Raw genomic sequence first — 12,479 nt, 5'->3', positions numbered from 1 at the left:
CACGGCAGTGAGGGCCGGCGCTGCGGCCGGGGCGTGCGCCGGCGGCCGGGGACGGGTGGACGGGAGCGAGCCATGAAGTTTCCGCTGGCAGTTGGACTCCCGCCAATGATCTTTCACGTATACGGGTCGTCCTCGGGTCGTCTCTGAAATCCTTATTTTCACGGGTTCAGCTGGGATGTTTGCGGTGCCCCTTAAAAAAATTACGGGTTGGGGTGGTTTACGGGTTCTATTCTGATTGTTTTTTTGTCTAAAACTGTAAACTGGCGGTTATTTTGCAGTTTCGTGCGTTTTGCGGGGTTTGCTAGAGTTGCTCTCAGACGGCAGATAGTCTCCTACCATTTGCGGGATCGCTTCACTCAGTATGGATGACACATAGCCCTGGCATACGACACACATACTGACAAAGAAGCTTGGCACAGGGAGCTTCTATACGCCTCACTTTGCGGCAAACGGACCCTCCTTCACACAGGATACACGTTAACTGGACTGGTCCATTGTGGACGTATGTGGGTGCCTATAGGGAGCGGCCGCGATGCACTATAGCAACCAACTGTAGCAAAAACCGACACCGTAGTGATCTTTTTCTGTTTCGAAGATCTGATTGTTTTTTCAAAATTTGTGAAGATTTTTGAAAAAATCTAACAATTTTAAAAATTATGATCATTTTTTTGGAACTCAAACATTTGTAAAATTTTGAACGTTTTTTAAAACCTGATCCTGTTTTTGAAATGTGAAGTTATTTAAAGTTATGAATTTTTTCAAATATTGAATATTTTATGAATTTATTGAGCATTTTTAAAATTTGGAACGTTGTTCCCAGGCATGAACATTTTTTAATTTTTCAACTTTTCTTGAAATGGTAATTTTTTTCTTGAAATACACAAACATTTGAATTTTTAAAATTAATGAAATTTAAAGAAAATAAAAATACAATAGAAATATATAAAAATCTATGATAGAAACCAGCTTGGAGCCATCTAGAATGTTCCCAAAACCAGAACCTGAATGCTACTATCTACCGCAAAATGGGGCGGTCCACTTGCTCTCGCTGGTTCGCTCGCGTGTGCATTCGGGCCACAATTCACCGCAGCGAGCAGCGAATAAGTCTTTTCCTGGGCGTCACTATGTCTTGCTTATTGAAATCATCAATTAAGTAGTACTTCTTCTAAATATCACTTCCACCTCTCCAGGTTGCAACAAGTGGTGCACAATATATGCGCCACTTGTCGAAACCTAAAAGTTTTCTCTTTTTTCGTAGATTCGTTTATTCAAAATATTTTATCTTTTAAATCGTGTGTTCAAATCTCGAACCATTTTCACCGTAGGATTCCTCGCGTCAAGATCTTCAAAACTAGATTCCATATTGATTGGTTTTGACGAACTTTTTTTTCACGAAAAAACGAACCGGTAGCACTTTTTCCCTTTCCAAAAGCCGTTTCCGAGAGGCACGGCCGTGCCTCTCGCGGAAGCAAATCCGTGCCTCTCACGAAAGCAAAACCGTGCCTCTTGCGGAAGAAAAAAAACTCATTTTTTTTCATTTCCGAGTAGCACGTTTGTGCCTCTCGTGAAAGCAAAACCGTGCCTCTCACGGATGCAAAAAAACGTGCCTCTCACGAAAGGGAAACAAAAGAGAAAACACATGCCTCATGGAAGGAAAAAAAAGCAGAAAACATTTTTTTTTCGTTTCCGAGAGGCACGGTGCCTGGCACAGCCGTGCCTCTCGCGGAAGGACAAATAAAAGAGGGAATAGATTTTCCCCATTTCCGAGAGGAACGGCCTGCCTCTCGCGAAAGCAAAACCGTGCATCTCGTGAAAGAAAAAACTTCGCTTTTTTGTTTCCGAGTGGCACGACGTGCCTCTCGCGGAAGCAAAATCGTGCCTCTCACGGATGCAAAAACGTGCCTCTCACGAAAGAGAAATAAAAGGGAAAACATGTGCCTCTCACGGAAGAAAAAAAAAGAGAAAACACTTTTTTTTTCGTTTCCGAGAGGCACGATCCCTGGCACGGCCGTGCCTCTCGCGGAAGGAAAAATAAAAGCGGAAGCGAATATTTCCCCGTTTTTGAGAGGAACGGTCGTGCCTCTCGAGGAAGCAAAATTGTCCTTCTCGCGGAAGCTAAATCATGCCTCTCGTGGAAGGGGAAAAATAAAACGTGTTTTTCGCGCATTTTTTTTAGTCGAAAAGCTAAGAAAGACCGTTGGAAAAACGGAAAGCTGGAAAACCCGAAAAGAAAACATCTAAAAAGGCGAAAATGCGTGCGAAAAAATAAAAAATAAAACAAAATCCGGAGAGAGCGTCCAGAGCGCGACATGTGGCGATGGTCAAGAGCACACCAAGTGTGCGCTCTCAGCCAACCTCAAGTGATCGTTGAGAAACTTCCAAAGGAGCGCTCGTCAACTAGTTGCTCTCCTTGCTTTTTCTGGAGGGGGGGGGGTACAACTAAGTTTTATTGGTCAAATGCCACAGAGTGTGAAATACATCTCGAATCATGGAGTTGAACAAGCCATATATGGCACCCCTGATCTAACAAATGCCAGAACTTAGCTAGATTGTGAGCTTCTTTATTTGTCTCTCTATCTTTAAAATGAAATTACAACTAAAACTAGTAGCACGAAGCTTTAAAAAAAACAGTAGCACGAAACTTAATCTCACCATCTCCTTGCTTACAGAGAGACCTAGGGAACCCTCGCGTGAAGGGGTGCCCCAGATGGACCGGCCCAGGCGTATGTGAGTCCACAAGCTTTTTTCTGTTTTCTGTTTTTGTTCTTTTAATTATTTTACTTTTGTTTATACATTCAATATTCTAATTATATATATTGAACATTATAAAAATGTTAAATGTGCATAGAGAATTATTTTTATCATGTGTAAAAAAATAAAAATAAAAAAATATACCATATGTATGGAAAATTTGATCATGTATTTATAAAAAGTTAATAAAGCAATTGAAAAAATGTTGAAAAAGTATGTGAAATTTTTTAATCAAGCATTTGAAACATGTTAAATGTGTATCAAAAAAATTGACCATGTATTAAAAAGATTAATCTCATAGTTGTAAAAATGTTAATCAAGCATTTGTAAAAATGTTGAACAAGTATGTGAAAATTTTTAATCAACCATTTTAAAAACGTTAAATGTGTTTTGAAAAAATATCGATCATGTATTTTAAAAAATTTAATCTTGTATGTGAAAAATGTTAATACAGCATTTGAAAAAACTTTAAAAAAATGTCTACAGAAAAAATGTTGACCATGTATTAAAAAAGGTGTTAAAATTGTATTTTAAAAAATTTAAACATGTATTAGAAGAATGTATTAGATATATATGAAAAATGTGTATTGAGAAACAATGAAAACTGAGAGAAAACAAAAAAAATGGAAAACTAGAAAGTGAAATGGAAGAAACCAAAGAAAAAAGAAAGTGTAGACAAAAAGGCATTAAAACCAAAGAAATAAACAAATAAAATAAAATAAAAAACAAAGAAAAAAGATAGAAAGTAAAAAAACAGAGAAAGAAAAGTAGAAACACCGGTGGAAAACAAGAAAAAACTAAAACCAAACAACACACGAAAAGCCAGTGGAAACCCGTCGTTTTTCCTTCAACCAGTTCGCGCCCTTCTTGTCCCTTTTACTCTACTCGGTTTATTTTGACCACACTAATGGGCCAACCCATTGTTGTAGACGCTTGACGCGATAGAAGCGAGTCAAAAGAGAGATTGGGTCCGAGGGAGAGGGGGATAAATAGTAGTTATGTGCTCTTTCACTGGGAGATGATTTTGTTGGGATTGTTTAAGCAATCTCCTTAATCATCGACACCTTGCCAATTGATTCTGACTTGTTTTATTGAGAGCAGAGACGAAAAGTTTCAATGTACAAAGCAGAACTACTGACCGTCCCGCTATAAGCAAGACATAGGTCTCCCGGTTTTCCCCTGGCACAAGTCGAAGAAGACGACGAGGTGATTCCAGCTGAAGCCCGGCCCGCGTTGAAGAATATGGCTGAAGCCCGGCCCACATAAAGGAATATGGCTTTAGCTGCCATTTCGGGCTTTTTCCGTCGCAGCAAACGGCCATTTTACACTAGAAATTGGCTTTGGCACATTGGAGCACGTGCTCCTGCCACCGGAAAAAAAATATTGAAGTGTGAAAAATTCCAAACAAAAATTTGACGCATCAATCTTGACATTATATGTGGGCACGTGGGCACGTCAAGTTTTGAAGAAGACCGACATTTTTTGTGGCTTGTGTAAAAAAGATAAAATGATGTCTTTTGAAGAGCATTTTTTAACACTAGATTTTGTCTTTTCACACGCGAAACATAACTTGTCGGTTTTCGCAAAACGACTATGTGAGCACGTACAATATCGAGATGTACGCGCCAAATTTGTTTGAAATTTTTTGACATTTTAAAATATGTCTAAACACATTTTAAAAACCAGGAGCGCGCTCCCGTGTTCCAAAACACCGCTCTCCAATTTACACCCCGAAAATTACTACCCTCAGAAACCACCATTCTACCCTAAAAAAACACCATCTGTCGCTTCGTTCTGGTATTTTCCCTTCTCACCCTCACTCACTGGCCAAGCGCCGCCACGCTCCCCGATCTCTGGCCGCCGCCTCCTCTGGCGACTGGATCCGGGTCCCTCGCCCCCGACACCACCGCCGAGCCTCGAGCGCAGGGACGCCGCCGCCCCGTCCTACTATTCCCGCCGCCGAGCCCCGTCAGGCCGTCACAACAACTCCGGTCCGATCCTTCACGCCACCGACGCCGACGACGCTGCCGCCTCCGGTCCATCTCTGCCCCGAGCCCCAACAGCTGCAGCACTTCGACGCCGACGCCACCTCTCCCGTATTCCGTCAGGGTAAAGGAACGATGTGTGCATTCCGCAGTTTTTTTTTTATAGAAAATGACATTGCTGTTTAGAGGTCTCTCTTCTGCAAGTTAGAGATATTGTGTGATTTCCGTGCAGTTTAGAGATAATCTGAGATGGACTTCTAACTACTCCCTCCCTCCCATAATGTAAGACGTTTTTTGACACTATGTGTAGTGTCAAAAAAACGTCTTACATTATGGGATGGAGGGAGTAGTTGAGTGTGTCCTGCCCATCTAAAGAATGTGTATATGCACATATAAGATCCATCCACTGTTTTGGTGTGTTTTTGGATGATATACCGTGATGTTTTGGTGTGCATAGATTCGTTTCTCTATAGATAAACTGTGATTTTGGTCGCTTTCATATTGTAAATCCACCATAGCATGCCTAGGTCGCCGCCAGTTTATTTAGATTATTTCACAGGTTAGTTTATTTTGCTTATTTAGTCTTGCTTCTGTTTATATAGCTACCCAGTGATCCAACTAGATTAATAAATTAAGTTTCTGCGTATTTTAATATCTGTTTCATTGATATGTACAAATATTTATTACTCTTTTCTTCCCCTGTGTCCCCATAGCTTAGATCGGCAGACAAGGATTTTGTCCCTGTCATCGCCAGCGGCCTCTACTGGACCTCATCCTCCGTCCAGCAGACGGCGATGGCGGTGAGGGCACTCGGGCTCGCTGGCCGAGCGCTCCTGCGACCGGTCGCTTCACCGGGCACCCAACGGCTGCTGTCGACTGACAAGGTACGTTTACCAGCTGCCTGTTCTAATCAACATCGCTCCCTTCCATTGGATTTCCTGCTAACATGGTCTAAATGAAATCTTAATTGGCAATATGATGGTAGAGTAAATTTGAACTGAAGCAAATAAATTCAGGAGCTAGGCAAGTGTGTGCATGCCTCTAGAGTGGCACAATGCTTCATACTGATTCAACTATAATGCTAGGAAGTACTAGAAGAGAAGAAGAAAACATAGATGTTCTTGTCATCATTTCCTTGTTTCTTGCTACTGTTCCACCTCTTCTAAAGGTGCCCCTTTCCCTTTGCCGTTTGTAACCTACCAAACCAAGTCCAGTGCTGTTTGTAACCACAATTGCTATTCTTATAGCCTTGAATCTTAGATCTTACAGATGTATTGCTATATACCCACACCTTGTCCTGTGCATTTTTTTTTCAAGTTTTGCTGAGACATCAACAAAGCAGTCATCTTGTTATCTGGTGCTTGATAGTTGAATCCCAATCTGTGCTTTTGCAGAACTCACTGCAGGTCCTTACGAACGGCGATCCGATGAGCCGCCTCATGCAAACACGGAAGCAGAACGACAGCATTTACCGTCACTTTGCTGAAAACGATTTTACTCGCGGCGGTAGCAGGTCTAGCCGATTAAACATGGAAATAACATGGACAGCGGCTCCGCGCATAAAGATAGATGTTCTACACATCACACCCAAGGAGAAAAAGACCTTTGTGACCGTGGCGGGCGTCAAGGAGAACAGGAAGGCCGGGGCTTCTGCTGGCTGCTTGGAGGATCGAAAAGGGCGGTCTCGTCTTGCTCGGTACGCCGGTGAAGCAACAGGGGAACACATGGGGCGATCCGCCAGCAAGATTGGCCTCAAGTCGATCGTCGTGAAAGTGAAAGGATGTTCCTTTTTTAGGAAGAAGAAGAAAGTGCTCTTGAGCTTTGCAGCCGGTTCCCGAGGTGAAAGAGTGAGGAGCCTTTCTCCTAAATAAGCCCTGCAGGAACAAGCAAGAAGAGTGAAAATGAATATCCTATCCGGAGGAGAAGCAAAAAAGATCAACTGGTTTCCAAATAACATCATGAGCCTACAAGTATTTATGATTATTAGACAGTCGTAGATTGGCTCTTGTAAGACATAACCATTTTTGTCATTTTCTGTAATCCTGCTGAATTGATGGCTTTGTTTTGATTTGACATTGTTGCAGTTCCCCCTTTTGGTGGATTATTCCCTGTTGAGAGCACTGCAAGTGTATGTGTTGAGATGCTACTAAGGTAGGATGCAAATTGGTTATCTCACGTCAAGCCTTCCTATATTCGCAGTTCGTTTGCAAGAAGCAAAAAAAAGTTTCAAGATGCAAGTAATTTGAACGGGAATGCATCCCTCTTGCGTTTCTTAAGTAGCGGAAGTATCTTAAAAGTGGGTGGTTACTTATAACTTAACTAAAATCTCTAGTGTAGTTTTTTTTAGGGAAACACAATCATGGCTAGCTTTGTTAAATCAAAGGACGATTACATCGTTTGCAAGTCATGGGATCATCCAAACCGAAGGGTCCTCAGTTCAAGAACAGGACAGTTTATTCAAATAACCATGCGTAGCTAGCTCATGCGCAACGCCATTAACTTTCCTGTTACAGTGCTTAAATTTGACCTTTCCTATTATACTTGTAGCATCTAGAGACTAGGCATAAACGGTCGCCGCAGAGTCCCACCATCGAGTAGTGCCAGTGCAAAAGTTAATCACCTTCATCGAATCTGATTCGGCCTCGACACTGTTGAACCCAAGAGAGTTGGCAAAAACTAGCCCATTCCTCACCGCCATCGCTTCTGTGTTACAAGCATCTGCAGCAAATGGAACAGACGAACATTATGCCACCAAAAAATTAGCCGATTGCAAAACCTAATCTAGTGTAGTTAGAAGTTGTGGCTTCTCTGACATTGTTGGTTCAGAAAGCTTTACGATGGAAAGAAAAGAAAGCGCCCGATTGATCGTTTTCCAGAGTGCACATCCATCCACATATGTAAAGACAAGATTTCCAGCCCTAGCATTGTACTCCCTCTGTTAGTGATTTAAATGCTCTTATATTTGTTTACGGAGGGAGTAATTCACAAAATGGTGATGATATGATGAAACTCTTCTGCCAAAGTTTTTCTCCGCAAACTCCCTATTCTCATGGACGCGGTACCAACTCCACCTTCGGTACTACTAACCTTGCTGACTGAATAGATACGTTTAAGCATGGTAGCAATCCTCGCATGTGGACACTCCTTAGGCCAACTCCAACGTGCAACCCCAAATGATCTGGGTTTGTCCGTTTGGGGGCAAACAGATAGAACAGGCAGCCCAACGCGTGGGAGCAAACGGACCGTCGTTTGTTTTTCGTCCGCTCTCGACCCGTTCGCGCACGGTTGGTGTTCTTGGAATTTCACAAAGATAAAAGCTGGTTGCACGTTGGAAGATGATGAAGTGTTTTTTTTATGATTTAGTGTTTTAGTGTGCTTTTTTTTACAGTATGATTTTGTGTTATCTGCTAATCAACCAATACTTGTATGAGAAGTTTCTTGCGTTGATGATTGCATATATACTATATTGGTGCCATAATGTCACATGTTCACGCTTTATCTTTTGATGGTGAGAGAGTGCACATGACTCCTGCGTTTTTTACAAGTTGATTGTTGCCAATTAATTGAGAAATCGACCCAGTAAAAACAGTGAATCAAATCCAAAATGAATATCTATAGGGGATGAGAGAGGTGGTCGAGAAATAGTTGACCCGGTCAAAATCGGAACTAAATCTAAAGTTGAACGCCTCACATGAATAGGAGAAGTCCAAAATTAGGAAGCATAGTAAATTAGAAATTGTTAACCCGGTCAAAATGGTCAATCAAATCTAAAATTGAATGGCTCAATTAAACGGCAGAACTCCAAAATTAGGAGCATAGTGATTTGACGATTTTTATATTTCGAAAATGAATGATTTGTTTTGAGGGAGGGAAAATGATTTGTTGTATTTCAATTTCAGTATGGAAAAGCAGTTGTTTGCATGTTTTGTGCGCTATATATTACTTCATCCGTTTCTAAATATAAGTCTTTTTAGAAATTCCACTATATATAGACTACATACAAGCAAAATGAATGAACATACACTTTAAAATATGTCTATATAAATCCGTATGTAAGTTATAATGAAATCTTTAAAAAAACTTAGATTTAGGAACGGAGGAAGTAGTAACTGCACTGCATGGATAAGGATAGTGGCGTAATCACCGGAGCCATCGGATATCATGCAATCAAACGCGCTGGACGTCGGGTTAAACGTTTTGGATAGTTCCTGCATACATCTATACTTATTATTAAAAGACTAAACGTGACTTCCCCTACATCCACACCACAAAGTGCACACGGGATAACCCCCCACGTCCGATCAGACCCACTTGATAGCATCCAACAGTCCACGTTAGATCAACTATACTACAATCAGATCGACGGTTCACAACAAATGTTCTGCCGGTAGACTCCCCCGTTCAGGATGCTACACAGGCCCACGATGACACCTCCTGGGAATTAAACAACACCTCCACAATCTACGCCGCCACCACGGCACAAACCGCCGCGATCAGCGTTGGTGTCTGCGACGTCCTCGACCATCCTCGATCCGCCTTGCTGCCCTACGTCTCCTCGCCCAGCCGCCATCGCCACGCCGCCCTAGCCCCTGGTGGCCGCGATGTCCTCCATCCCGGTGCACGTCCTTCCTCGCCCCGCCTTGCTGCCCTACATCTCCTCGCCCCGCCGTCGTCGCCACATGGTCGTCGCCCCTGGTGGCCGCGACGTCCTCCACCCGGTGGACATCCTCGACCCGGCGTGCTGCCCTACCTCCGGTGTCATCACCCCGTGTAGCCCGCAGCATCTGAGGACGCACAGGTTAGATCATTTGAATTAGCAAGTATAGATGATCAAGCAGAAGACAAAAGGAAATTGCTCTTTTAATCTGACAATCTGTAATTTGTACTGTGAAATTTGATACTTACAGTACATCATGATCTGCATGACAAACTGAGTTGACAATATGGCATCCTCTGAGCATAGTGGGGCACGTACTCCCTTTCAGGACCTGACGAACAACAGGAATTCAGGTAAATACATATATCACGTACTCTTACCTACTTCAATCTTGTAAATCCAGAATATGTCATTGCCTCGCAGGTCAAAAAATAGATCCAAAAGAACTAAAGAGACAGAGGGAAAGGGAGAGGTAAACAGGGATGCCGTAATAAAAAATAAGATAGAAGGCAAGGGATCTAAGAAAGCTACGTCTGCTATTCTAAATGGAACCAACACTCCATCTAAGCCACCCGTGGCCATGTCGCCTGGTTACTCCATTTTCTATGTTCTTTATCATATATTTCATGAATCACAAGTAAAGTCCTGTTAATTAAGTGTTCTTTTGGAGAGGTTTTGACACTGTGGACAGGCCCAGTGCGCAGTCTGCTGTGACCCAGCAATGACACACCCCAGCCGCGGAAGGTCATGTGTTCTCTTGTCAAACATAATACCTTAGTTCGTGTGTCAACAACTGACATTCTACATACAATTATGATGTAGGCATACCTTGATATGATAATGAGTTATCAGACTCCAATTCATGCTCCAAATTCATTAAGAACAACAGATAGTGCCGGTTCTAACAAGGAAATGTCCATGATATCGACTCTGGCACTGAGTCCTCCCAACAGACTGTGTTACGACCGCCACTTCAAGCCTACAGATGTAGCAGTTCATACGGTACTCAATTGTGGCTCATACTAACTATCATACATAATTTACACTTACATCGTACATCTGATTGACAAAACACTGTTGCTCATGTTGTCTTGTATCTAATTAACACTTATTATACAGAAGCAAAACAAGCACTCAAGAGGCAGAGGGAAAGTGCCCGGTATGAGCAACATAAACAAGGTATATTACAAAGCCTACATGACAAACGGTGTCGAGCCAAATCTACAGTAGTCCTTACAACTGGTGAACAAAAACAATCTGACACAGGTGATGCCAGCTACATGAAACACTGCATATCCAATCTTTGATTTCCTGACTGACAGTCACTCAATTTCTATAGTTGATGAAGATTGTGATTGGCTACGAAGCATCTACAAGTAAGGTTAGGTGGAAGTGTATTCTTAGAGAATGCATGCATCTATAAGATGATAAAGATCGGTTGATATCCGTCCTCAGATGACACGGATGCCACACCAGCATGGGTATTAAACAGAGCCAAAGAATATTTGGAAAATGATATGGTAAGTCTTAGTTTTCTACATATTTCTATGGATTACAGCGAGGACGACTGATTCGTCAACATAGGAGTACAACTAAAATAATCATTTACTTTAGATATTCATTCCAATAAACATGGACTATGCTCACTGGTACCTATGTGTTATAAATGCCAAAAAACTTGTGTTCAAGTGCTCGACTCGCTAGGCCCATCAATGAACCGCAAGGACCTCACTAATACGGTTAGTAGTTAGTCCTACTACCCCATCTTTTTAGAAGTAGCTTTTTTTTTCTTATTTCTCGCTTGTGATGCTTATACTTTTTCCATTTGTTGGTACAACAGCTAGAAGGACTGGATGATTTATTCAAATATGCATCCGAGCACATGGAATTAAAATCCGATAAGTGGACTTATCTAAATGTTACAACATGAGAGCGAGAAGAATATATTAAGAGCAGTCTTCAGACGGATGGGTACGCCTCCTAATATAACTCAGAGCTTTTACCTTCTTGGATGCCAATGCAATTGACACAGCATCTCTCATGAGATCTGGCCTAAATAATGGAGCTCAAGGCGATACATTTCATTGGGCTGCATATAGAAGTATAGAAAATGTGTTACAATTTCTAGATTTGAACAACGAATATGTTATTACACACATGAATCAGATAGATAGCATACCTGAATGTGTTTCACTAACAATCTTCCACTACTCTATATATCATCCATGCCAACATAGAGAAAGAGAAACATATCACAAATGAATGACAATGTGGCGAAGGCGCCTGTTGTGCATACAATGGCATAAGCATTAGCAAAGTTTAGGTGTCAAATGATGGTGTCACATGTATTTCTGATACAAATAGTGCAGATACAAACTTGGTTGTGACCCTGGAACTCTCTATCACTTAGTGCCAGTAATAATGCGACATTACAACATGAGAATACCACACTAATCAAGCAACAGCCACAAAAAGCAACGACTCAACATCAGTTATAGATAGCTGATAGTGACAAATTAAGCCACCCAGAATTCAAATCCACAAATCAATCACCTTTGTCACAACATGGTTGCCTAAAAAAGGTCACCTGACTAAATCCCCACTGATAACCATAGGTGCATTAACAACATCTAAACGAACAACATACCTTCAGCAACCGAGCACGTACGCGAGCTGCGAACTCCTTCCCGGAGCAACTGTGTGAGCCAAGCACGGGGGATGATGATTACAGCGGGCACGTCAACGCATTGGATCTCCGTCCAATTCGAGATGCCTCCTCCCGCATCGTGTCCAGCAGCTCGCATCTTGATCTGTGTGAGCCAAGCACGGGGGACGATGATTACAGCGGGCACGTCAACGCACTGGATCTCCGTCCAATTCGAGATGCCTCCTCCCGCATCGTGTCCAGCAGCTCGCATCTCGATCTGCTCTGGGGCAGTAGGATGGCGGCAGCAGAGTCGATCTAGGGAAGATTGGCGGGGTTTGCGGCGAGGCAAGGCCGCGGTGGTGACAGGAGCCAGCGGGGCGAGGCCGTCATGGGGATAAGGGCCGGCGGAGCGAGGCTGTCATGGGGATGAGGGACGATG

At 42.5% G+C, this 12,479-nt stretch overlaps 1 protein-coding gene and 2 long non-coding RNA genes across 4 annotated transcripts; 2 read left to right on the top strand and 1 right to left on the bottom strand.

Annotated features, from left to right (window-relative positions):
- The first annotated feature begins 4,557 nt into the window (after nucleotides 1-4,557).
- On the top strand, nucleotides 4,558-6,845 carry LOC119365655. Of its 2 annotated transcripts, none has more exons than XM_037631309.1 (3): nucleotides 4,558-4,860; nucleotides 5,455-5,620; nucleotides 6,131-6,845. In XM_037631309.1, exons 2-3 carry the CDS (start codon nucleotides 5,531-5,533, stop codon nucleotides 6,605-6,607), a joined length of 567 nt encoding a protein of 188 aa, XP_037487206.1. In that variant the 5' UTR covers nucleotides 4,558-4,860; nucleotides 5,455-5,530; the 3' UTR covers nucleotides 6,608-6,845. The 2 variants fall into 2 exon arrangements, with proteins under 2 accessions (XP_037487206.1, XP_037487205.1); XM_037631308.1 differs by having other exon boundaries at nucleotides 5,450-5,620.
- Nucleotides 6,846-9,051: 2,206 nt separating this feature from the next.
- LOC119365653 lies at nucleotides 9,052-12,473 on the bottom strand. The gene is made up of 6 exons (XR_005175661.1): nucleotides 12,041-12,473; nucleotides 11,573-11,676; nucleotides 11,397-11,482; nucleotides 10,222-10,372; nucleotides 9,642-9,724; nucleotides 9,052-9,520 (listed from the first exon to the last, which is right to left on the bottom strand). It is a non-coding gene; the product is annotated as an uncharacterized LOC119365653 (long non-coding RNA).
- LOC119365654 lies at nucleotides 10,225-10,844 on the top strand. The gene is made up of 3 exons (XR_005175662.1): nucleotides 10,225-10,395; nucleotides 10,513-10,659; nucleotides 10,733-10,844. It is a non-coding gene; the product is annotated as an uncharacterized LOC119365654 (long non-coding RNA).
- Nucleotides 12,474-12,479: the final 6 nt, after the last annotated feature.

The sequence above is a fragment of the Triticum dicoccoides genome, chromosome 2B, assembly GCF_002162155.2.
Source record: "Triticum dicoccoides isolate Atlit2015 ecotype Zavitan chromosome 2B, WEW_v2.0, whole genome shotgun sequence".
NCBI lineage: Eukaryota > Viridiplantae > Streptophyta > Magnoliopsida > Poales > Poaceae > Triticum > Triticum dicoccoides.
This window is presented reverse-complemented; position numbering and strand designations above follow the sequence as displayed.